The sequence below is a fragment of the Chinchilla lanigera genome, unplaced genomic scaffold (genome assembly GCF_000276665.1).
Source record: "Chinchilla lanigera isolate Chin_1 unplaced genomic scaffold, ChiLan1.0 scaffold00083, whole genome shotgun sequence".
Taxonomy (NCBI): Eukaryota; Metazoa; Chordata; class Mammalia; order Rodentia; family Chinchillidae; genus Chinchilla; species Chinchilla lanigera.
The window spans coordinates 4332021-4353949 of record NW_004955484.1 but is presented as its reverse complement, the minus strand read 5'-3'; the positions used below and the strand labels follow the sequence as shown (position 1 = coordinate 4353949).

General features: G+C 48.1%; 2 protein-coding genes across 2 annotated transcripts in view; both read right to left on the bottom strand.

Annotated features, from left to right (window-relative positions):
• Positions 1-3438: 3438 nt before the first annotated feature.
• On the bottom strand, positions 3439-9818 carry LOC106146548 (MARVEL domain-containing protein 3-like). Its single transcript, XM_013503854.1, has 3 exons — positions 9799-9818; positions 9215-9393; positions 3439-5077 (listed from the first exon to the last, which is right to left on the bottom strand). The coding sequence occupies exons 1-3, from the start codon at positions 9816-9818 to the stop codon at positions 4440-4442; spliced, it is 837 nt and encodes a 278-aa protein (XP_013359308.1). The 3' UTR covers positions 3439-4439.
• LOC102003241 (MARVEL domain-containing protein 3-like) overlaps positions 7380-21929 on the bottom strand; it is a gene marked incomplete in the record, with an annotated part of 15005 nt that continues 455 nt past the window's right edge. The window contains 2 exon segments of the mRNA XM_013503949.1: positions 7380-10559; positions 19386-19519. Coding sequence (XP_013359403.1) covers positions 9949-10559; positions 19386-19519 — 745 coding nt within the window.

The window sequence follows — 21929 nt, the reverse complement described above, 5'->3', positions numbered from 1 at the left end:
TGCTTTTGTTTTAAAATGGAATGCTTATTTTATAAACATTTTATCATGCAGCTATACTTTTCTCTCCTAACTTATGTGTGGAATTAGGTTTATCTTGTTTTGTTTCATTTTTGGAGTGAGGGTTTCGCTGTGTAGCCTAGGCTCACCTTGAACTCATGATGATCCTCCTGCCTCAACCTCCCAGGTGTTGGTATTACAGGTGTGTACCACCATGACCAGTGTTAGAAATAGGTTCTTAATCAAAATTCCTTTAGGATTTTTCTGCTCTTTCTTGCTTCATGGGAAGATAGGTAAGAACAAACACATAAAATCACATTCCATGATACTCTGGGAAGCTGTGAATTAAGGCAAAAATAAATAGTTTTGGTCAGCTTTTGCGTTATCTTTGTGTCACTTTAACAGAACATCGAACACAGGATGCTTACACAGAAATTCCTCATTGAGCTCACAGTCGCGGAAGTTTGAGAGCATGGCACTGGCACTCGCTCAGCTGTCAGCCTGGTCACACGGTGGGTAGCGGGGGCAGGAGCATGCTGGGGAACAGGTGATTACATCTCAAACCAAAAGCAGGGAAAGTGGAGTGGGACCAAATTCAAGCTTTGTATCAGTCCCTTCTCAAGACCCACCAAGGAAGAGCCGGGGATATAGCTCAGTGGCACAAGAGCCTGCCTGGCAAGCACAAGGTCCTGAGTTCGATTCCCGGTACAAAAAAAAAAAAACAAACATACCAAGGAGTCACAAGAACCACCGGCAGAGGGCGCCCCCCAGTGACTGAGGACCTTAAGTGGGCTCCCAAGGGTTCCACTGCCGCCCAGTAGCACTGTACTGCGGACGAAGTCTTCTGTCAGTGGCTCCTTGGGGGGTGGCCTCAAACCACATCCAAACAGTAGCACCTTTCTGCTTAAATAACAGTAAAGATTTTTAATTTAGAAAACATTCTGGCTTGGCTTATATGTTTAAAGAAATCTCTAAGGCAGGAAACACAGTCCTTGTTTATGTGAAGGTTATCAGCTGAGCAGAAGAAATGACTGTCAACAATGTACAGATCCTCTTGGGGCTGAAGAAAGAAGTTGGCCACGTTTTTCATAATGCAGTGGCTCAGTGTCAGGATTTCAGATGTAGCGGTGAGTGTGGGCTTACAAGATCATTGTAATCCAGTTACACCTTAAAATTAGTGCTTCCAGGCCAGGTGTGGTAGTACATGCCTGTAACCCCCGCACTCAGAGGCTGAGGAAGGAAGGATGGCAAGTTTGAGCACAGCCTGGCCAATTTAGTGAGACTTTGTCTCAAAAAAAGAGGAAAAGGGCTGGGGATGTAGTTCAATGTGAAGGCCCTAAATCCAATCCCCAGCACCCAAAATTAGTGGTCTTTGCCCCCACTGGGAGTATTCCATCATGTCTAAACTCAAGCAGATTAGCTTCCTCTCCGAATAAAGGCCAAGTTAGAGCCATTCTGCAGATTTCCTCTTTATTCAGCAGAATGACTTTTTTTTTTTTTTTTAAAGAATATTTTTATAGACTGTATTCAGAGCCAGAAGTGGTGCACACTTGTAATCCCAGCCCTCTGGAGGCCGAGGTAGGAGGATTGCGAGTTCAAAGCCAGCCTGGGCTACATGGTGAGACCCTGTCTGAAAAAACAAAATGTCCATGAACAGAAGAATGGATAAAGGAAATGTGGTATGTGCACACAGTTGAAATTAAGGATAAACTTGAATCACTGGTAGATCTAGACTGTAACGTGAAGGGAAGTAAAAACACAGGTTTAAATGTTGCATGCTTTCTCCTAGACAAGAAACCCAAAACATAAAGAGCAAAATAAAAACTAGAGAACAGGAAAAAAGGGAGAGAGATCTTTTGCAAAAGGTAAGGGGACAAGAGATAGGGAGGGGATGAGGAAAAAAAGATGATGTACATGAACCAACTCCCAAGAGGAATGTAATTAATAAAAAACATAAAAACTCAGAAGCCAGCAAACAACAAAAAGCCTCTTGGTTTGGCAATAGTTTTTTTGCTGTTTTGATGCAAGGTCACTCTTAATTCAGGTTGGCCTTTAACTCACTGTGGGGCCCAGGCTGCTGTCAGACTTGCAATCCGAGCACTGGGATTATAGGTGTGCACCTCCACACTCAACACCTTCACGGAGCACCTTCAGTATGCAGGGCCTACACCACCACCTCCTCTACTACTCAGTTCGGTAGATACACATCTCCCTTGCCCGTGGTGGTATCGGCCGGATTCTCTGAGCATGTTCTCCACCTTATGCATTATTCCCTGACACACTAAAGGCCGTAAGAATGACTTAGTCATGCATTCAACATTGCCGTGTGTGACTCACTGTGTCCAAGTTTTATCTTTGCTACTTAAAAAGCTTTAGACAAGTTATATTCCCTCTAAGGCTGGCTGTTGTTTTGAGACAGGGTGTCTATGCAGTCCAGGCTGGTCTAGAACTCATGATCCTCCTGCCTCAGCTTCCCCAAATTCTGGGATTTCAGGTGTGCACAACACCCACCCCCTTTTGTGGTGCTGGGCATCAAATTTAGAGCCTCACAATGCTATCCAAGTACTCTGCCACTGATCTATCTCCCCTGACCCCATTTTTTTCACTTAAGTGAAATAATAGTGTCCGTTGTCAGCTACAAGCTTACATGAGATGATGCAGACAGTGCTTTTTTAGCACAGTAATGTACTTGGCACATGGTGAGCATTCCACAAAACTTTATTACGTAAACCACTTTTATCATCCTTCACCTTGTCTGCTCGTCTGTAACATGTGACTCAGTCTTGGCCTGCCTACCTGGCAAGCGGTAGTAAACAAAATCAGGTTTACTGAATCATTTTGAACATTATGAAACCGCTGATGTGGGAGTCATTAGCCATGGATGGGCCCATCAGTGAAGCGGGGCTGCCTCCTGGGGGCAGGGTCCTCGCTGGGCCTGGGCGCCACGCTGGGGTCACACAGGCCACAGTGCCCTTCCTGTCCAGCGCAAAGCCCAGTGTGGCAAAGCTCTAGTGGACGCGGTCAGTGAGTGAGCTTAGGTGAGAACAGTATGTGCGGGGACGTTAGTCTTTGAAAAGTGGGTGTTTGGTTTTTGCTGCTGAGCTTCCCTACCAGTGAAACTGGGACGGTAGCCACTGCTCCAGGTGGACAGTGACAGTGCCATACTTTCGGGTGGCCCGGCCAACTTTATTTCAGTTCAGCAGTACAGATTCCCAGGTGCACATCTTCCTCCAAGCTTTACTATTTATTTTTATGAGGTTTACTTTTGACCCTCTGTCTTGGACAGGCTCCTTGTGGATTAACGATAGAAAAGCAGGACAGTGTTAGAAAAAGGCCTCTGTAACATGAATGTAAAAGTCTTTAGCCGGATCTGACATCAACTGAGACTGGCTGTAAAGAAGAAGAACAGGTATAAATTGAGAGTGAAACAGTAAAATCAAATAAGACTTAAATTACTGAAAATTTTATTTTTAAGGTTCAGTGCTAGAGACTGATTAACTCATGAAGTCACCATCCATGCTGAAGGCCTGCTCTGGGGGCCCTGAGAGGGACTGCGGATGGAAAGGCCGCCAATAAGGCCCTGAAGCTAATAAGGCCAACTGCCTTATCTTTGAGATCAGCTGAACGACACATTTAATTTTACAAATTTTTTCAGTGTTTGGAAACCTCATGTTTAAAAAAGGCTGTGAAACATTTCAGAAAAGTGAATTCCAGCGGAATGATTTGCCAGAAAAATACTGACAGGAAATAGCCGGAAGGAGACATTAGCCACGGGGCCCTGAAGGAGGAGTCCTGAGGAGGACTGGGCCTGCGGAAAGCACCGCTCTCCCTGGGTCGGACTCCAGCTGCTTGCAGTGCGCTTTGGCGGCCTCCCTAATAGCAGAGGGCTTCCCTTTAGGAGGGAGCAAGAATAACTGCTTGAAAATCATTCTTTGGGACCACATCGGGGCGAGGGGGAGTTGGCGCGTTTCTTCTGATGACTTTAGGAAGGACAGGTATGATTCCCACTGGATCTGCCACCCTTTGATGTGCAGTTCTCGCCTTTCAGAATTACCCTGGCTCGGGGCTGGGGATTTAGCTCAGCGGCACAGTGCCTGCCTGGCAAACACAAGGTCATGAGTTCGATTCCCAGTACAGGAGGAAAAAAAAAAAAAAAAAAAAAAGAATTACCCTGACTAGTGAGCTATTTCTTTCTAGTGAGGGTGCCCTCCCTTCTGATGTTGCTCTTTGTACTTTGAAGCTATCACTGAGTCAGTCAGCAATCACGGATGGATTTTACAATGGAAAAATGAGACAATTACTTAACTGCGTTAAGTAAATAAAGGCAGCCCCTATGAGATCAAGTATGTGAAAACCACAGTTGTCTAACTGATTTTAAAGGACCTGCCTTTTTGAGAGAAACAGTAGGGGGAGGGTTGACATTTGGCGTCCAGAAAGTCGCCTTAGAGTGTCCCAGACCACAGGTATTGTGGTACATCGCTGTAATTCCCGGGCTGTTCTTGGCTGTCTTTGTAGAGCTTCTGTTTTCTGTAGCTCCGCAGGGCCAGGACCACGCTGACACCATACATGATGACCAAAAGACAAGCGAAGGTGGCCGCTGCTCCGTCAGTGCCTGCCAGCTGGCAGTTCATCCAAGTGAGGCCTCTGCGGGCGTACAGCCGCTCTCTTTTTTTGCAAGTGTCCGTGGAATTGATCTGCAGAGCTGCGTGGAGGTAAACGCCAATGCCTACGCAGTAGCCCACTGCTGCGAGGAGACTGAAGGTGGCCTCCAAGAGAAGCCATTTCCCAGGCAGTTTTGCTAGACTCTTGGCTCCCTGGACTAGAACGCCCATGGTGAGGACACCGAGCCCCAGGGAAACGGCCACGCCGCTGTATATCAGGGGTGACCGGAGGACAGTGTACTGCTGGTCCAGCCGCCGAACTTCCTCCAGCTCGCTGCCCTCAAATGGCGAATAATAGTTGTTCCCAAAGCCGCTGCCACTGGCAAAGCTGGCGCTGAATCCGGCCAGGACAAAGTAGGAGGCCACGATACACATGAGAACCATCCCATTCAAAATCACCTCCGTTATCTGTACCACACCTAGAGGAAGAGAGATTCTGGGTTTAACACTGACATCACTCACCCTGGCCAAACCCGAGGATTCCACCGACCTCAGTTTAAGAACCAGGGCAGATTCAACTTGAACATTCTCGATTTGTTTTTGGTGGTTGTTTTGCTTTTAAGATGTTTGAAAGATTAAAATGCCACTTGGGGTAGTTTCTTAAAAAATGAAACATATGACCCTGCAATTGTACACCTGGGCACTTTATCCTAAATAAATGAAAACTTACGTTCACACAAAAGCATGTACATGAGTGTTCCTGGTGGCTTTATTTGTAATGGTCAAATACTCGGATGACCCGAGTGTCCTTCAGTGAGTGAAAGGTACCATAGGAAGCTCTACTCAGCAATACAAAGGAATGAACAATTGGTTATTTGTTTGGTTTTTCTGAGATAAGGTCTCAAACTATGTAACCCAGGCTGGCCTTGAACTCACAGTAATCCTGCCACCACCTCCCTAGTGCTAGGATTACAGTTCTCCACCATGTTTGGATTCTTCTCTTCCTTTTTTTTTTTTTTTTTGGTATTTTCCAGTACCAGGAATCGAACTCACAACCTTGCGCTTGCCAGGCAGGCACTGTGCCGCTGAGCTAAACCCCTAGCCCCTGTCTTCCTTTTTCGTAGCTAAAGGTATATTCAAATCTGCACTGCATCCACCCTTTTCTGCTTTTTTCCACAAAAGTAAGCATACACTGTTCCCCATCTTGCTCTTTCATTTAATGAGCCCCAGAGATGTTTCCAGGTCAGTTCCTAGAGTGGCCACATTCTTTGCTCCAAGGCCTCCCATTCCGTAATGTGGATGGACCAGTCTGTTCAGCCAGGATCTGGCTGTGTACATCTGAGATGAATTTCTTATAGGTTTAAGGAAACTACAGGTCTTGAGGCTGTGGATGCCAGCAGATGACCAGAGACAGAATCTATTCTCATCTGAGATCAGCTTGCGCTTGGTATCAACAGAAGCCTGGGACCCCTTCTTAGACCTACTTGGGGACGGTCTCCTCCTCCATCCTGTGGGATTGCAGAGATAAGGACAAAGCAAGCTGCCCATAAATGCAGGGTGGGAACACTAGGTCCCTGCTGCTCACGGCCTTGTAATCTTGTCCTTGTCATTCAGTCTAAGTCTCAGACACTAACAAATGAAGAGAAGGATGCCAGGTTTATCCCACAAGGGCTCAAAATGAAAGAATGTGCAGTCGGCCTCCATATCCAGCGCTTCTGAATCTGCAGCTTCTGGTTTTTCTCCGGTACCGGGAACCGAACTCACGACCTTGCGCTTGCCAGGCAGGCGCTTTGCCGCTGAGCTAAATCCCCAGCCCCTAAATCTGCAGCTTCTGAACGTACAGGCTGAATGAGGAATGAAAACACTCGGAGAAAGAAGTTGATTGTACTGAACATGTACAGGCTCTTCATCATTCCCTACAGAATACAACATAATGAAAATTTATATAGATTTCACATTGTATTAGGGAGTGTAAGTAATCTACAGATTACTTAAGATATGAGAAAATGTGCACGGGTTCTATGCAAATAAATACTCCGCCCTTTTACGGAGGGGAGAGGAGTCCCTTGGATTTTAATACTTGCAGGGGATCTTGGAGCCAACCCCCTGTAGATACAATGGGACAGCTATATATGAAGTCCTGGGAAAATCGTAAGTGGTTATACAAATGCAGGACGATGCCACTCAGTGATGTTTCTAAAAGCAAGGGGATTAGTGAGATTTAAAAAGAAATGGGACCAATGTGTGAAAGCACTGTTTCTAAGCAATCAGGACAAGCATCTCTTATGCTAGGGGGTATGACTATGTTTATAATCTGGGCAATGAAAGGACCAGTATCTAAAGTTCTTGGGCAGCCACCCTGGAGTTCGCTGATCCTATCTCCTGTGAGCCCACATGAATTCCTGGAGGGTCAAAGTCACTAGTCAAGGGCTCTGAGAGCTGAGAAGCTGCCCTGCACTTATTTGAAATTCAAAGCACCATCAGACTCCAGCCGCCTGCTTCTCACCCCGGCCCATAAGGACTGGTCACTCTCTCCCTACAGCAGAGCAATGCGTCCACCAGCTGTGACTCTGACTCCCTGGGAGAGGCTGTCCCTGCACCCAGCACCTTTCCTTGCCCTGGCTTTCTTTCTGCATGCATGTATCTCACCCTTGAAGGGACGCAGGAGCGCCGTGCTTCTGTCACCAGATGGAATCCGAGGAGGTCCCTCTTTAAAGAGGACCTGAACTTAGCCCAGGGAAGGACCTGACATCTTATCACAGAAAAGCATTTCCGGATGGGTCAGGGAGAGGTGTAGACTAGTTTATTAGGCAGAGTTACAGAGCAAGAAAAAATAGGGGAGTAACTTCAGCCTGAGGAGCTGAAGGGAGCACAGCTTTGAAGATCAGGTGGGTGCATTAACAAAGCAGGAGGCCAGTGTTTAAGCCATTGCTGAGTCGGCTAAGGGTTGGGTTGATCATTATCTCAGTTCTGGTTTTGCAGTGCGGTACTGAAGAAGCCTTTCTCGCCTGAGGAGGCAACCTGGTCTGTGTGAGATGACTGTTTCTGCTTGGAGAAGTCTCAGTTTTTCAGGGCCTCTGCTGGAGTCCAAGGTACCCGCAGGTTTCGGGCAATGACCAGAGACTTCCTGGCGCCCACTGGCAGTTGAATGTCCTGTAAATCTCTTATCTCGATGCTCTCAGTCTTGGAAGGTGATGGGACAGGTTATGTAAATGTAGGGCTAACCAGCCTTGTATTACCAGTCTTCGACAGACTTGCTCCCTAAATGATTTGATATGCCTTATGCAGAGCTGAGCAGGGATCTGACCCAAAGCGTACAAGACAGATACAAAGTGAAAGCAACGATACCAAGCTTTGTCCTGCATTCAGCTACCCACTGGGCATCAGTAAGCCTAAGTGAAGAGTCAGATTTTGGCAAAAGCAGCTTTTAAGTCCCTGACTACTTCACAAGAAAATACAAATCAAGCTTTTAATGAGTAACAGGTTAAGGCCTGACAGGTTGTTTGCCCTCTGTCCCTCTGTGATAATCCCTAACAGTTTTGTTTTCTCATCCAGTTTCTTCTTGGACAAGGGCATCCTGGCCTTAACGACGTACCTGCTTTTTGATGTTGATAAGACTGTTTGAGAGAACTGGGGTGGGGCGTAAAGGCAAGAATATATGCTATACTTTAAATGGGTAGCAGGTCCCAAGTTAAGGCCGGGGAGTGTTCCTGCCCTTTGTCCCCATGGCGTCCCTGACTGTCTCACTCCTACAAGATACAGGAAACCTGACCCTTTTCCTTCTGTGGTGTACTTGCCAAAACAGTGGAGTCATGATCCATGCACCAGACATCTGCTGGGCTGATGGAATACACTGAGATCTTGTCAATCACCCCACTGACTGCAGCAACGGAGGGAGATAACAATCTTCTGCCAGGTCCATGGGTCTGTTGAAGGAATGTGACCCTGGTACTGGCCAGGCCGGACTGGCTGAGCTACCAACGTCAGACGGGCACAAGCACTCCCTAGCACTCAAGAGGGGACTGCCGGAGCGAGCTGCAGTTCATCTCCAAGTTGGGATGGGAAAATTCTCTGGCAAGACAACAGAGGGCTCCCTGGAAGAGGCTCAGAAACACCCATGAGATCTTTGCTGTAAACAACATCTTTCTGGGTAAGGCTGTTTTCTGTGGCCGACCACTTAAACACTCTGCTTAATTACACATCTGCACCTGCCTCTGTCCTTTAACTGTGGGCCTGAGAAAAACTGAGGAGAGTACACCAAATTGTTATTTTTCTAAATAAAAATACGTGTGAGGTCAAGCCATATATAAAATGAAAAAAAATTCCCTTCTCTCCAGGAGCAAAACTGTCAGTACTTTGTTATATATTATTCAATAACTTTTCCAATCACATACAAGTATATATATCCTTTTCTAAATCTAAACTTCTCTTCCAAATGAACTAAGTTGTCTTAAGGGAATTATATATTATAAAAGTACTATAAAGAGAACACCTACCTCCAAATTAAAACTTTTCTTTAGTTTTTTTTTTTTGGATTTACATAAAACAAAGAACATACTCATATCAAGAACATATTGTAACACTGCGTAGGTCATAATTCAGTGGGTAGTAAGAACCTGTGAAGTTGTCTGGCCGAAGTGAGATTCTTCTGTTGGAAGGATTCTTACATTCTTTTCTCCTGGGTGGATCCTGAATTCCAGAAGAGAGGTTTCCTTCCTCATACAATGGGACATTGACGAGAGGTACAAAACGCTTACTGAGCTGCCAGGGCTGTTGTGAGGGGCTTGCAGAATGGCTTCTTTACAGCCCAGTGAGTTAATCTCATTCCTCCCTCCTCTGCCCACGCCTGCCTCCAGTTTAGATGTTCCAGGGGTAGCTCTCCCCAGAATGCCTACCCCTTTCTTTGATAGATGTAAGAAGTAAGACTGCAGAGCCCAGTGTGGAAGGATTCCTGGGCGGATCTGCTGAAGACAGCTGCGTTTAGAACAGTTTGGGATCAAAAGTGATCTCATGTCTGTGTGGCTTTCCATGGACTCTGAAGATCAGCTTCTCCCAATCCCGGTGCCCGCCTCCCTCTGTTCACTCCAGAGGTGCACTTGGCTGCACCGCGTGCCTTTTCCCGTGGGTCCCGGCCTCCAGGTTTTTGTGTTTTGATAGGCTTTTGGTTCACCCCTCACTAACAGGAATCAAAGCTGGTTACATCAGAGAACAGGGCCCCATGAAACGGGAAGCTAAGCCCTCCATACTGAAGCTGGTTGCTCCTTCTGAAGCGTTGGCAAGTCGTGCAACAAAGGGCTCTTGCTGAAGTGTAACTTTCAGCACTTATGTTGGGCACACCATTTTTAAAAGCCTAAAATGCCAGCATTTCTGCAGGCTTCTCTTTTAGCTTCCTCACTTTTCGGTAAGCCCTGACGGCCAAGACGGCCCCCAGAGCAAAGACCCCAACGCCCAGGGATGCAAAGATCCCCGCTGCTATATCACCCCCGTGGAAGCCACAGCTGAAGCCACGGTACCCTTTGCTCTGGTACAGCGCCTCCCTCTCTCGACACACAGGGGAGGCGTAGGCAGTGGAGAGGTGGTGGAAGAAGAAGTACATGGCTGGGATGTAGGCTCCAGCGATGACCACATCCAACAAACCCTCGGTCAGCAGCCACGGCGGACAGTGCCAAGGGACCCGCAGGACGCCCATGACAATAAGGAGGCAGGAGAAGGCCATGAGGGCTCCGCTGTAGGCCATCGCCGCAGTGACTATGGGCAGCTTCAGCTGGTAGAACTGGACATCCAGCTGCTTGGCTTTCTCCCCATCAGCTCCATCGAAGCCACTGTATGCCCCGCCATACTGGTAGTAGTAAATGCCCCCCAGGCTGGTGATGCCCGTGTAGCCCCCTGTGGAACTGTAAGACACAGAGTTGCAGGCCAGGATCAGCAAGTTCAGCAGAACCTTCAGCATCTGGCAGCAGGCTGCAAAGAGAAGGTGAGTTACCACCTCACGAGGTGCTGTTTGTCGCGCCTGACCAGGCAAGACCTTACCAGCAAACAGGCTGTTCCCTGCAAACAACGGGACGCCACTAAAGGGTCATGCTGCCCTCAGCAAACAGAACAGGTGGCCATAAAGAAAATTTAAGACTGGACATACAGTTTCCCCAGCGCCAGAAAGTCCAATATTATCTACACAACTGCACTGACTGTCCTTGGAACTTTGACCCCAAATATTCCATCTGGATTCCTTGGGATTATAAGCCTGTATCGGCTTCACTTCTCCTGCAGCCAGCTGCTGAGATCACCCATGATCTCAGCCTGTCTGGACCCAGACGAAATAAATCCAGCCTTTCGCTCACATAAAGCCTGTGCTTCCGGGTGGTTTCTAGTGCACCGTTGATAACATATTGCCACCAAAACCTGGGGTGGGGTAATTTCTCCTTGGAGGGTCTGACACCCTATCTCGAGCCTTCTTTCCACTGAAGCCTGGTGACACTGGTCCTGGACCTTGCTCCAGTGCTCCAGGCCGCTCCTGCCACTCCAAGTCACTTCAGATCTGGTAAGATCTCTGTCTCTGTCTCTCTCTCCCCGCTCTCTACGCCTTTAAGACTCCCTCATCCCCTGTCACTGCCACTGCAGCTGCTCCTCCGTTTGGTACCCTTAACACTCTCCGCACCTTTAAGACCTTCTCCCCCTCCACAGCTGTGGTTGCTCCCTAGTCCCCCTCTCTCCCCTCACCCCCTGGGACAAAGGGAGGCTCGCCCCACTTTCCATGCTTTTTAAATCCAGCGCTGGTCACAGGAAAACCCTCCCAGAAGAACTGTCTTCCCTTGGTGTTTGGCTAACTGCAGTGACAGCTGCCTTGGTCACTCACCCTTGTCTCTCCTACGGCTCTGGTCACAGCTGGAGGTGTCTGTTGCAGACCCTGGTGCTGCTTTTAGTTTGTCATGCCAGGCATAGCAACCGCGCTCGGCTCTCCATGGGGCACATTTCTTCTTCTACGCCTCCCTCCCCTCCTCTAGCCTGTCTCGTGAATGACCTGAAACCTCTTCTCCTTCACCCTGGTCCGAAGCCCAAACGTCTAACATTCTTCTGCAGCCCCACCTGGCTGGTGGTGCACAAACTGGATGACGGCTCATGCAGAAAATGGCACTTCTGATGTCTCTGTTCTCTGGGACTTAGACAGTCACTGCCGAAGGCTGAGCACATGGTCAGAGGCGCAGACATTCCTTACACTCCACAACATTCCCACTTTGTGCACCTCTAAGGGTTCCTCTCAAACCCTTCTTTCCCTCCCGGCTGCACCTCCTCCCCCGGATGCAGAGCCCTCTCTGACCACAGACCCAGCTGACCTCAGTCTCCCCTGGCAGCTCCCTGCACCTCCTGCAGTGGCGCAGGCACAGCCACTCCCCGCTCGGCCTCCTGCTGCTGCGGCTGCCCCCACAGAGCTTCCCACCACTGCGGCCACTCCCTCCCCTCCTGCACAGGCTCCTGCTGCAGTGACGGCACAGCTCTTCCCCTTCCCTCCCCGAGCCTCCTGCTGCGTCCAGTCAGTCCCGTCGGGCCCTCTGCTGCTCTCCCAGCCAAACTTTCTGTCTCTCCAACACTTCCCCCTTAACCTGACCCTGCCCTGTATGTCACCGTGAGACATTCCCCAAACCAAGCTGACCATAAGGAGATCAAGAGCAGCCCCCAACTAGCACACACCTCCAGGACCTTGCTTTAAACGCGGCCAGCATGGCCCCTGGACTAGGAAATGTCAGCAGCACGGGATCCCCCTAAGCAGTGTCCCTCCCGTGAGGGGCCCCCCTGGAAGCTGGCCTGCCCAACAGCCATCGCTTCGGCTGCTTCTGGTCACGACTCCTGACTGGCTCCTTCCCAGGCCTTTTTGGCTTGGCTGAAAGAATGAAGCTGCCCAAAAGCCTCAGAGGTCCCTGGACCACCTCAAATGCAGAACTTCAGGTAACTCTTACAGTGGAGGTCAGGTCCATCCTTTTTCACTATTCCCCCACACCTCTCCTCACAGCGTCTCTGTGCCTTCACCTGGATAGACCCTGACACTCCCCAGCCCCAGCAGTTAACCCGGACCGGACCGTCTTGCCGCAGGGCTTCCCGAACAGCCCCCACGACTTCAGGCAGGCCCTTGTGCACGATTTCCTTCCGCTTTACTCCCCTCCTCCACCTCATACAGTATGTAGATGACCTCCTTCTCTGCAGCCCATTAGAGATTATCTCCTGGTTCTGCAACACGCTGGAAAAGAAACACGAAACCCCGCTAACCCTCTGCCTTCCCCGGACACTCACTCTTATGAGGATCACCTGGTTAACAAGTTGGCCTTGATTACAGATTTAAACCCCTGGTCCCTGCAGTCTGAGCGGACTGGTCACCTATAGCACCCCAGCGGCTGCTCATCTGCAAGATCCCCTGCAGTGGGTACACCAATCCAGGACAAAACTGTGTCCTGTTGACAATTCGCCTGACCTTTTCTCCTCATAGAAATCACAAGAAATCTCTACTTCCCTCAGGTTGGACCCAAAGTCACTCCAGTCTCTAGCTCACAGAAAGCCTTTGTTTCCGGGTGGTTTCTAGAGCGCCACTGATAACACTGTGTTGTACCTGCAGACTCTTCCCCCTTGAGGTTAATCTTCCCCATGCAAACAAAGCACTGGCTCTTTATTCAGCCCTCTTGGGCAGCAAAAACTGCATAACTAGCGTCAAATCAGCCTGCCTCAGGAGAGGTCAGGAAGAGGGTGGGAGAAATCAGGCCAGTTAGAAAGAAAGGAATCCTACCTGGAAGGGCAGGAACAGTCCACACCCTCCAAGTGCTCAGAAGACTAAAAACCAATCTCTTTATATGCTTGATGGCTATTTGAATCACAAAACTTAAGAAATATGAAGTAGTAAAAGCAAGGAAATAACACATCAAAATGCTGACCTGAGGTGTAGTTCAGTGCCAGCGTCTGCTTAGCATGCGTGAGACCCTGCTTCTGGTCGCCAGCACCAAAAAAAAAGCTGACTGGTTTGAGTGTATTAGAAATAGAAAGATTAAGTTCTTTCAGCCCATAATGCTTACTGCATTAAAGAAGCATGTTTTTCTGTTTTCAACTTGAACTCAGTAAGTATGCCTTAAAGTTTAACTTTATTTTCTTCAGATTCCCTAACGATCATATCTGGGCCAGAGTACTTTCCCAGAACTGCATTATTTCAGGGGCCTTGGCTTCTTTCTCTTGGACAAGGAAAGTGGCCTGCTTTCCTTCAAATCAGCTTCCTACACAGTAAAACGTCTCACTGTCAACATAAGGCTTGATTAGTTCTGACAAACACCATGTAACCATAATAAAGATATAAAGCGTCTGAATTTCTCAGTTACAATTTGTGGTCAGTCCTCTACCTTCCTCCCCAGGAAACCTCTGATCAACTTTCGTTAGAAATGAGTTTTGCCTGGCAAGTGCAAGGTCCTGAGTTTGAGTCCCGGTACCAAAAAAAAAAAAAAAAAAAAAGAAATGAGTTTTGCCTCCTGTATCCCAGTCTTTTTTCTTTTGTGCAGCATAATAGGAAGGTGGAGCTTCAGAAAAGGACCGTGTATCTGCTGGAATGCTGCTGTCAGGCCAACCGGCCCCACCCGGATCTACCCATCAGCCTCCCCGACCTTCACAGTAACCAGACGTTCTGCCCACATCCTGTGGCCGGTGTCCTGTGGTACATCTCTGCACTCGCCAGCCGAAACGATACTCCCCTAAAACCACCTTTCCACACTGTCACTTTCCACCAAAGGCAAACAATGCCACTGTTTTCTTTAGTTACACCATTCACACTTACTGTAACAAATAGGAAAAAATGAAAAATATTTTGTGCTTTTCTATTACAGGTTCATAGTTTTTATTGTTTGCCTACTTTTAGGTAAGAACAGGGCCTTAGTCTACCTACTCTTAAGTCAGCTATTTTTTTCACTTAAAAATGTGAACACATTTTTCTATCTTAGTAAATATAAATCTGCTTCATAACTTTAAAGGCTTATAGATTGCCACAGTGATTATAGTCATTCCACTGTGAGGAACATTGAAGCTTCCCCAATGTACTACTTGCTATATGACACATTTTGCTTTCAGTAGAGGGGACTGAACTTAGCAAGAGCTACACTGAGTTACACATGCAGCCAGACTTCAAAAAAATTTTACTTTAAAACAGGGTATCACTACATTGCCCAGTCTGGCCTCAAACTTGGGTTCCTCCTGCCACAGCCTCCTGGATAGCTGGGATTACAGATATGCACTACCATTCCCAGGGAGAGAATGTCTTAGTAGGATATGGAAAGGACTACAGCCCTGTCACGGCCCTTCTTCCTCTTTTCATTTAGCAGAACCATAGGAGAATCAGCAGGCCTGTGGAGGCGGCCAAGGGTGCCCTTACCACGAAGACCTAGAGGCTCCCAGGGGAGCCTTCCCAGGCTGGGAAGGGATGTGCTTCTGAGCCAGAGCCTCTCTCCTAAGGCTCAGCAGCTCAGCTCTCTCCTCCCTCTGCCTCTGGCTCAGTTAATACTTGTAAAGTCAGCGGCACTCAAAGCCCTGACACAGTCTCAGTCCACGAGGTTCTGCATGAGGGTGCTATGGAGTGTTAAAGAGAGGGATTGAGAATATAAATTAGGAAAGGCCACAGGCAGCTTCCCACCCTGTACCTTTTCAGGGGTTCACAAGTAAATTTCCCCAGCAGTGGAGAGCCACTGTTTCTGCCCATTTGGCTGTGATACGCTGTGCCGGCAACTAACTCCTCCAGTGCCAGGACCCTCCCACTGCCCCTCTGAAACATAAACTCAGAACATGCTCAAGGCCTATATCTTACGGTTCTGAGTAACAGACCAGCACTACTGGCTAGAGAAAGTACAACTGTCTTGGACGAAAATTAAAACTTCTAGAGGACTGAACTCAGGGTCTTTACACTAAGTTACATCCCCAGCCCTTTTTAAAAATTTTAAATTTTAAGACAGGGCTTGTTACATTGCCCAGTTGGGCCTGAACTTGTGATCCTCCTGCCTCAGCCTCTTGAGTGCTGGGATTACAGGTGTGTGCCACCATGTCCAGCTGATAGTTAACTTTTATGCAGTCACTGGCCCAAAGGAATGGTGCCAACTGCCTATAGCCTGGGGCCACCAAAACAAACCTTTTCTCCTTACAGTTTGATTACCTCAGGTGTTACAGTGACAGCAAACATGGAACAGTTATTCTTGAGTACGTCTTATCAGAAGAGTCTATCACTATCATAGTGCCAGGAATATCATAAGGAGGAAGTTCGTATTATCAAAAGACAGCAAATACAGGAGCTGGGGTCATGGTAGGGAACTGATTAAAGGATATTTTGCCACTTTCATAGTAATTACGCTGTTGGACTTCGTTAATATCAATGTACTTGCAATGTCATGACCACCAGTTTTATATACCTTTGCACACAGTGTTGGTGAAGACTTGAGGTTTTATTATTTTTTTTTGAGCCAGGGTCTTACTGTGTTGTCCAGGCTAAGTTTGAACACACAGTTCCTCAGCCTTATCCTCCCAAGTATCAGGGATTATAAGCACACACTGTTGTGTCAGCTTGGCATCTTTTTAGTTTTTTTTTTTTTTGGTCCTGGAATCAAACTCAGGGTCTCGGCATCTTTTTAGTCTTATTTGACAGCAAGACCAGAGACTCACTAAAGAGAACATTTTTAGTTTTGCTAGTTAACATCCACTTTGGCTTGCATCTGGTTTTAGCACTGTAATTTTTTGGAGGGGCTGGGAAAATCTTTCCTTCCACTACTGTACAGTATTCTGTTTTGACCGTCAGTTAAGAGGACTCCCTAACTGAAGGGTATGATTTTCGGTTTAACAGTTGTGGTCCATTTTATGTTTCAACTTGACTGAGCCGTGGGGTACCCGGATACTTGGCCAACCACTGTTTTGTGTGTGTTTGTGAGAGTGTTGCTGGGTTAGTTTAAGAACTGAATTAGTTACTACTTACAATATTACGTAGTACAGTGAACTATTATTTGGTCCTAAAAACAAATGAGCCAGGGGGAAAAATGCAAAGGAAATTTAAACATATATTCTAAGCAAGAGAAACCAACCTGAAAAGGCAGCATAAGATCCGAGGGGAAAGATAAGCAGGTGGAACATTAAGGATTTTGGGGCAATGAAACTATTCTGTACTACACTCTCAGTGTGAAAACACATAGAACTATCCACGGTGAACCCTAGTGTAAACTGTGGACTTCGGGTGGTAATAATGTGTCAGCGCTGGTTCACTGATAATAACAAATGCATCGCAATGAATGGGGATGTTGGTGGTGTGCAATGCTGAGCCGGGCAGGGCATGGAAAATCTTCTAATTAGCATATAGTTTTTTGTCTGTGTTTTTTTTTTTTTTGAGACAGGGTCTCGCTATGCAGGTCAGGGCAGCCTTGAGCTCACTTTGTAGCCCAGGCTGGTCTAGAACACACAAAGATCCTTCTGCCTCAGCCTCCCAAGTGCTGGGATTATAGGAGTACACTACCATGCCCAGACTACATACAGTTTTTATGTGAACCTAAAGGGGCTCTAAAAATGAAGCCTATTAATTAAAAAAAAAAAAAAAAAAGAAAATTCAATTTTAATGATGCTTTGCAGTCAAAGCTGGCTGAATGCAAACCACCATGATTGAACACTGAAAGTCTAAGGCAAGAGGGAAAGGAACTGCTTCAAATTCGAACAGGGTTAAGGTAGGTGCCAGGAAAGGCACCTTCTTGCTAGGGAACTTGTAACTCCTCACCTGTGCCTCCAAATAATAAGTGAGCACAGTCTATATGTACAGCGGATTCCTGGTGGTCTGCTTTGTGCATGTGACATCTGTATTTACTCTCAATCTGATCTTTAGCCTCTATCCCTAAAGATTTCAGCATCTGACAATTCTTGCATGTAAAAACGAACTCGGGGCCCATCTCTTTCTGCTGGTCTCCTCAGTGTTCCCCTGAACTTTTTTATTTTCTTCTGACACAGGGTCTCACTATGTAGTTCAGGCTGGCCTTGAACTCACTATGTACCCAGGTTTGCCTTGAACTCATGGTGATCCTCCTGCGTCAGCCTCCCAAGTGCCACCATGCCTGGCTCTCCTGAACTTTCTAAGGGAGAATCACAGCCCAGACTTCAGGGTCTCCCTAGGAAGCTAGAGAGGGCCACAGCCACGTTCCACTTTTAGAAGTTTGCTCTGGGTGTGTGTGTGTGTGTGGGGGGTGATTTCACTTCATAGAAAAGAAGTAACCAATGATCCACTCTAAGGCAGGTCTAAAACACTTGGGTGACCTTTATCCAGGCATGTGTTTCCTGCTGCAGACAAGTTCCTGGTGTTGTGTTTATACCAGGCTCTGCACATTCAGGGCTCTTTATGAGCTCGAATTTGTCAGCTTCTGAGAGCTGAACCATCCTTTCACCACCTGGACTTAGAAACCCAACCTTCAGGCTCTAAACCAAACAGCCAGATGCAATTAAGGCTGGATTACAGTGTGTCTCAATCAGAGGCTCCAAGCCCTGCCCTCTTCTCTTTGTAAATCAATCACAGAGAGGAAAAAAAAAAAATAAAAGTCTCTCTAGGGACAAAGCCCGTTAGCCAGTTCTGGCCCTTTCCTGATATTTAAATCATCTGGGAGAAGAAAAGTCAAGCAACTAAACCCTGTGCGGCCTCAGAGTGTTTCAACTGCAGCTCTTCCCTTAACGTACTGGCCCTGACTGCAGAACTCACGGCACCTCTGTGAGCCTCGGGAGCTGCTGAAGTAAGGCGACGCGATCATGCCAATGCATACAAACTCGGTAACGATCCTATGCCTCCAGCACCTAGAGCCTTTTCAGCTAAGCTCCTTATGTTCTGTAATCATGTAAATCCTTGTACGCAGCCTAAAATACAGTTTCAGTTACGAGTTGCAGGACTTCTTCCCCTTAGGCTGGGGTGTTTTCTCCCTTAGGCATAGGCAGCCCAGGAAGATTTCTCACAAATCGCATGCGCCATTGGGGCTCACCCTGACAAACCAGATTTTCTTCATCGCTGGCAAGGCCAGGGCCTGTGCTAAGACGAGAACCCTGGGAAGCCACATTTGGAGGTGACACATATTATTCACATTTTTTTAAGGTTGTGGGTATACAATAAGTTTTTTGGTTGTTTGTTTTGATCTTTGTTTTTAATGCAACAGGAAACTGGGTGCGCTTAGTATATATACTAAGGTAAGTACAGTTTCATGACATTTTTGTTCCTGTGTGTGTCTGAACTTGGCCTTCATGTGAAATATTTATTTCTTCCTGGGCATCTCAGTCAATGAAATTTAAAAGTCACTGATCAAATGTCTATATTTATTCTTCACATAATAAAACTGAATTTTTAAGGCTTACCTAAAAAAAAAAGTCACTGATCAAGTGTTTGGACATCAGGTCTCCAAGGAGACCATCTGCTCCTGGTCGTGTGGCTTGTGCTGCGAACTGCCCGCCTACTGGGCGACTTTCCCTCTCCTCAAACTCAGCCAGCGGAGCCCCCCTGCCAGCAGCTGACCGCCCCGTTCTACTGCGGTCTGGAAGCCGCAAGGACAGCAGCCTGGTGCTGCAGGCCAAACAGCACAGGAAGCCTAGCAGCACTTTGCAGACCTCCCTCTTTTTTTTTGGAAGGTAAGAACCCCATGCAAATATAAAATAGAAATGCTAGGAACCCCCAAAAGTAAGTCTGCTTAATTTTGGTTCACCAACTCAGAATCTCCCCTCCCCCATTTTCTAGAACCACTTGCAATAGCAAACGATCCAACTGACTCCACCAAGGCTCACCTCTCCCAGTGCACAAGAATCTGCATTTGTGGCATTCCAGAAGTCCTTCAGCCTCGGACTGGTAATATTCCACCTCCTCTTGTCCAGGCCTGGGGTGTGAGGGCACATATCTCCCAGAAGTGGGTTCGCTATAACTGGAAAACACACATAGCCATTAGAAATGGGCTTCCCACTCAGTGGCTTGCTTAGTATTAGAACTTGGGACTCTAGCCGGGCGTGGTGGCACACACCTGTACTCCCAGCACTCTGGAGGCTGAGACAGGAGGATCGCTGCAGGTTCAAGACTAGCCTGGGCTACAAAATGAGCTCAAGGCCAGCCTGAACTGCATAGCAAGACCCTGTCTCAAAAAGAAAAAAAAAAAATTTAAAAAAAGAGCCTTGTGACTCTGATAGGCTGAAACATTGTAGAATGTGCAGAACAGACACAAATAGTGCCACAGAATTTTAGACTCTAGAGAATTCTCTGGGTTAGGGCCCCACAGGACATCCAGGCATGTGGCCCATCTCTGCTGAGTAACCCACGACAGAGCCTGTAATCCCATGTACCCGAGCACCACCACCTTTGATGCCACTTTGTTCACCTGCTTGCTAGGCCGACTAACCAAGTAGCTGTCTAACCGGGTAGCTGTGAACTACCTTCTTTGGGAGCTTAAATTTCCAGTTCAACATGGATCAGGCCTCTTCAAAACTCACTGTATTCAGGAGACCCTGACACTCATCTGGACTGGCATTCTCTTTTGTCCCTGACTGGAATTTCTCCAGGCATTTGGAAACTAGAGACAGCCTCTGAGACCTTCTGCTCATCTCTTCCTCTGCCATCCTGGGTACCTTGAGCTTCTTCTCTCCCCCTTTTATTTAGCATGTAGTGGTCTTTGTCCAGAATTCGATGGAAGGCTGAATTCTACTTGCTGGGCTTCAGGGATCTTTCTACAGCACAGAGGTCATCATGTCTGTCTTAGGTTTGAGATTCTTAAAACTTTTAACTCCTCAGAGGGAGCCCCTGTACATCTCCCTGCACTGATAACCTCCCATTCACAGACCCAGCTATGGCGAGTTTCCCTTTGCCCAAACTTGATGGGCTCTACCATGCTTTTGGGTCACTGCGGAGCTAGTGCTCCTCCTGGAACACCTTCATCTACCTCTTCCAGCCTTCCCTTCCTACTCCTTCTCCAGAGCTCACTTGAGCCTGGTCAGGAGTCCCTCCCCGTTCTTTGCAAGTTCCTCCTGCAGTGGCCCCAGCACACCATGCTGTAGCTGGCCCATTCTGTAGCTCCATCCCTGCATCCTGACCATTAAATAGATGCTGAAGTGCAGAAGAGTCAAAAATTGGTTACCTTTTGGTTTCAAGCGTCCAATCTGTTTCGAGCAAAAGAAGCAAAAAACAAAAAGTATTTCCTTCACTCACTGTGGGGTGGGGTGGAGTGGGGTGGGGGAACTGGGTCTCTCGTTTATAAGGAAACCTACAAATGCAGCTTTTGGTTTCCCGGCCATGCAGTTGCAGTATGATGTGGCTTCCGCCAGAACAGCAAGGGCCAGTGACATATCTGGCACAACCTTTGTCCTGCTAGTTGTCCTGCTAGTTTATCTAGTTGGTTTTAGATAATATAACATAAACTCAGGATAGTAGCTTTCCCACTACGTGGTCACAACTGGAAAAGACGGGGCTCAATCTCTCAGGTCCCACAGGAAGGCCAGGTGCCAAGGCAGAAGGCAGAAGGCAACCACGGCCCCAGAACCTGTCTCCTTGGTGGAGCGGGCAGGGGGACATCCCTTCTACTCAGTCTATGGGCCTGGCACCTAATCTGCCCACTTGGCAGCATTCGTGGAACTGGACTGAATGCTAGCTCCCTAGGAGGGGTGTGGGGAGCAGGCCACCCCGTCTCCCTTCTACACCCGCACTCACAAAGCCTTCCAGAACATCTGGGTGCTTTCTCCTCACAACGACTAAGGGATTGCTGTGTTCTTCAAGGCAGAGACAGTGAAGTTTGTTTATTCAGGAGGGCGAGATCTCAAACAGCCGTGGGATTTAAAAGAGGCTGCCGAGAAAGAGCTCCGCGACAAAGAGGAGACAGATCTACGCCTTCGGTGGGAGAAGTTAGTTCATCAGGTGAAAGTGTGGCTTCTCCCAGCTGTGTTTCTGAAATGCACACAGGCCCGGAAGGGCTAACACATCACTAACTCTTCCTGGGGCTGACTTCAGAACCCAGGACGAGGGTCTGCCGCCCCAAGGCACAGTCCTGCGACCACGCGGAGGGGCCAGGGAGGAGCCTCAGGTTAACGCCACCCACCTCACCCGCTCCCTCCTCGCCGGCGGCTGCCTCCTTCGCGGTCCCCAGACCCCGCACCCGCAGGAGGAGTGCTCTGCGCGCGGTCAGTCCGGTTCGGGCCGCCAGCTGGGGACACCCGGAGGTGTTCCCTCCCTGCTGGCTCGCCCCGCGAGCGCCCGAGCGAGAAGCCGCACTTCTTCCTTTAAAGCAGCTTCCCGCAGAGCGGCAGCGGCCCAGCGCGGCGCCCGCGCCCCTCCCCGCTCCGCACCCCTCAGCG

Bases quoted from the DNA above. Each gene is read 5' to 3' on its own strand.
- LOC106146548 (XM_013503854.1), bottom strand. From the start codon at position 9,818: ATGGGGCCCTGTTCTCTGAT. The intron at 9,394-9,798 runs GTAACCAGCTTT...GCTGTAAAGAAG, and splicing joins ATGGGGCCCTGTTCTCTGAT to CCATTCTGCAAGCCCCTCAC. The intron at 5,078-9,214 runs GTTCTTACTACC...CTCTTCCTCTAG, and splicing joins TCGGCCAGACAACTTCACAG to GTGTGGTACAGATAACGGAG.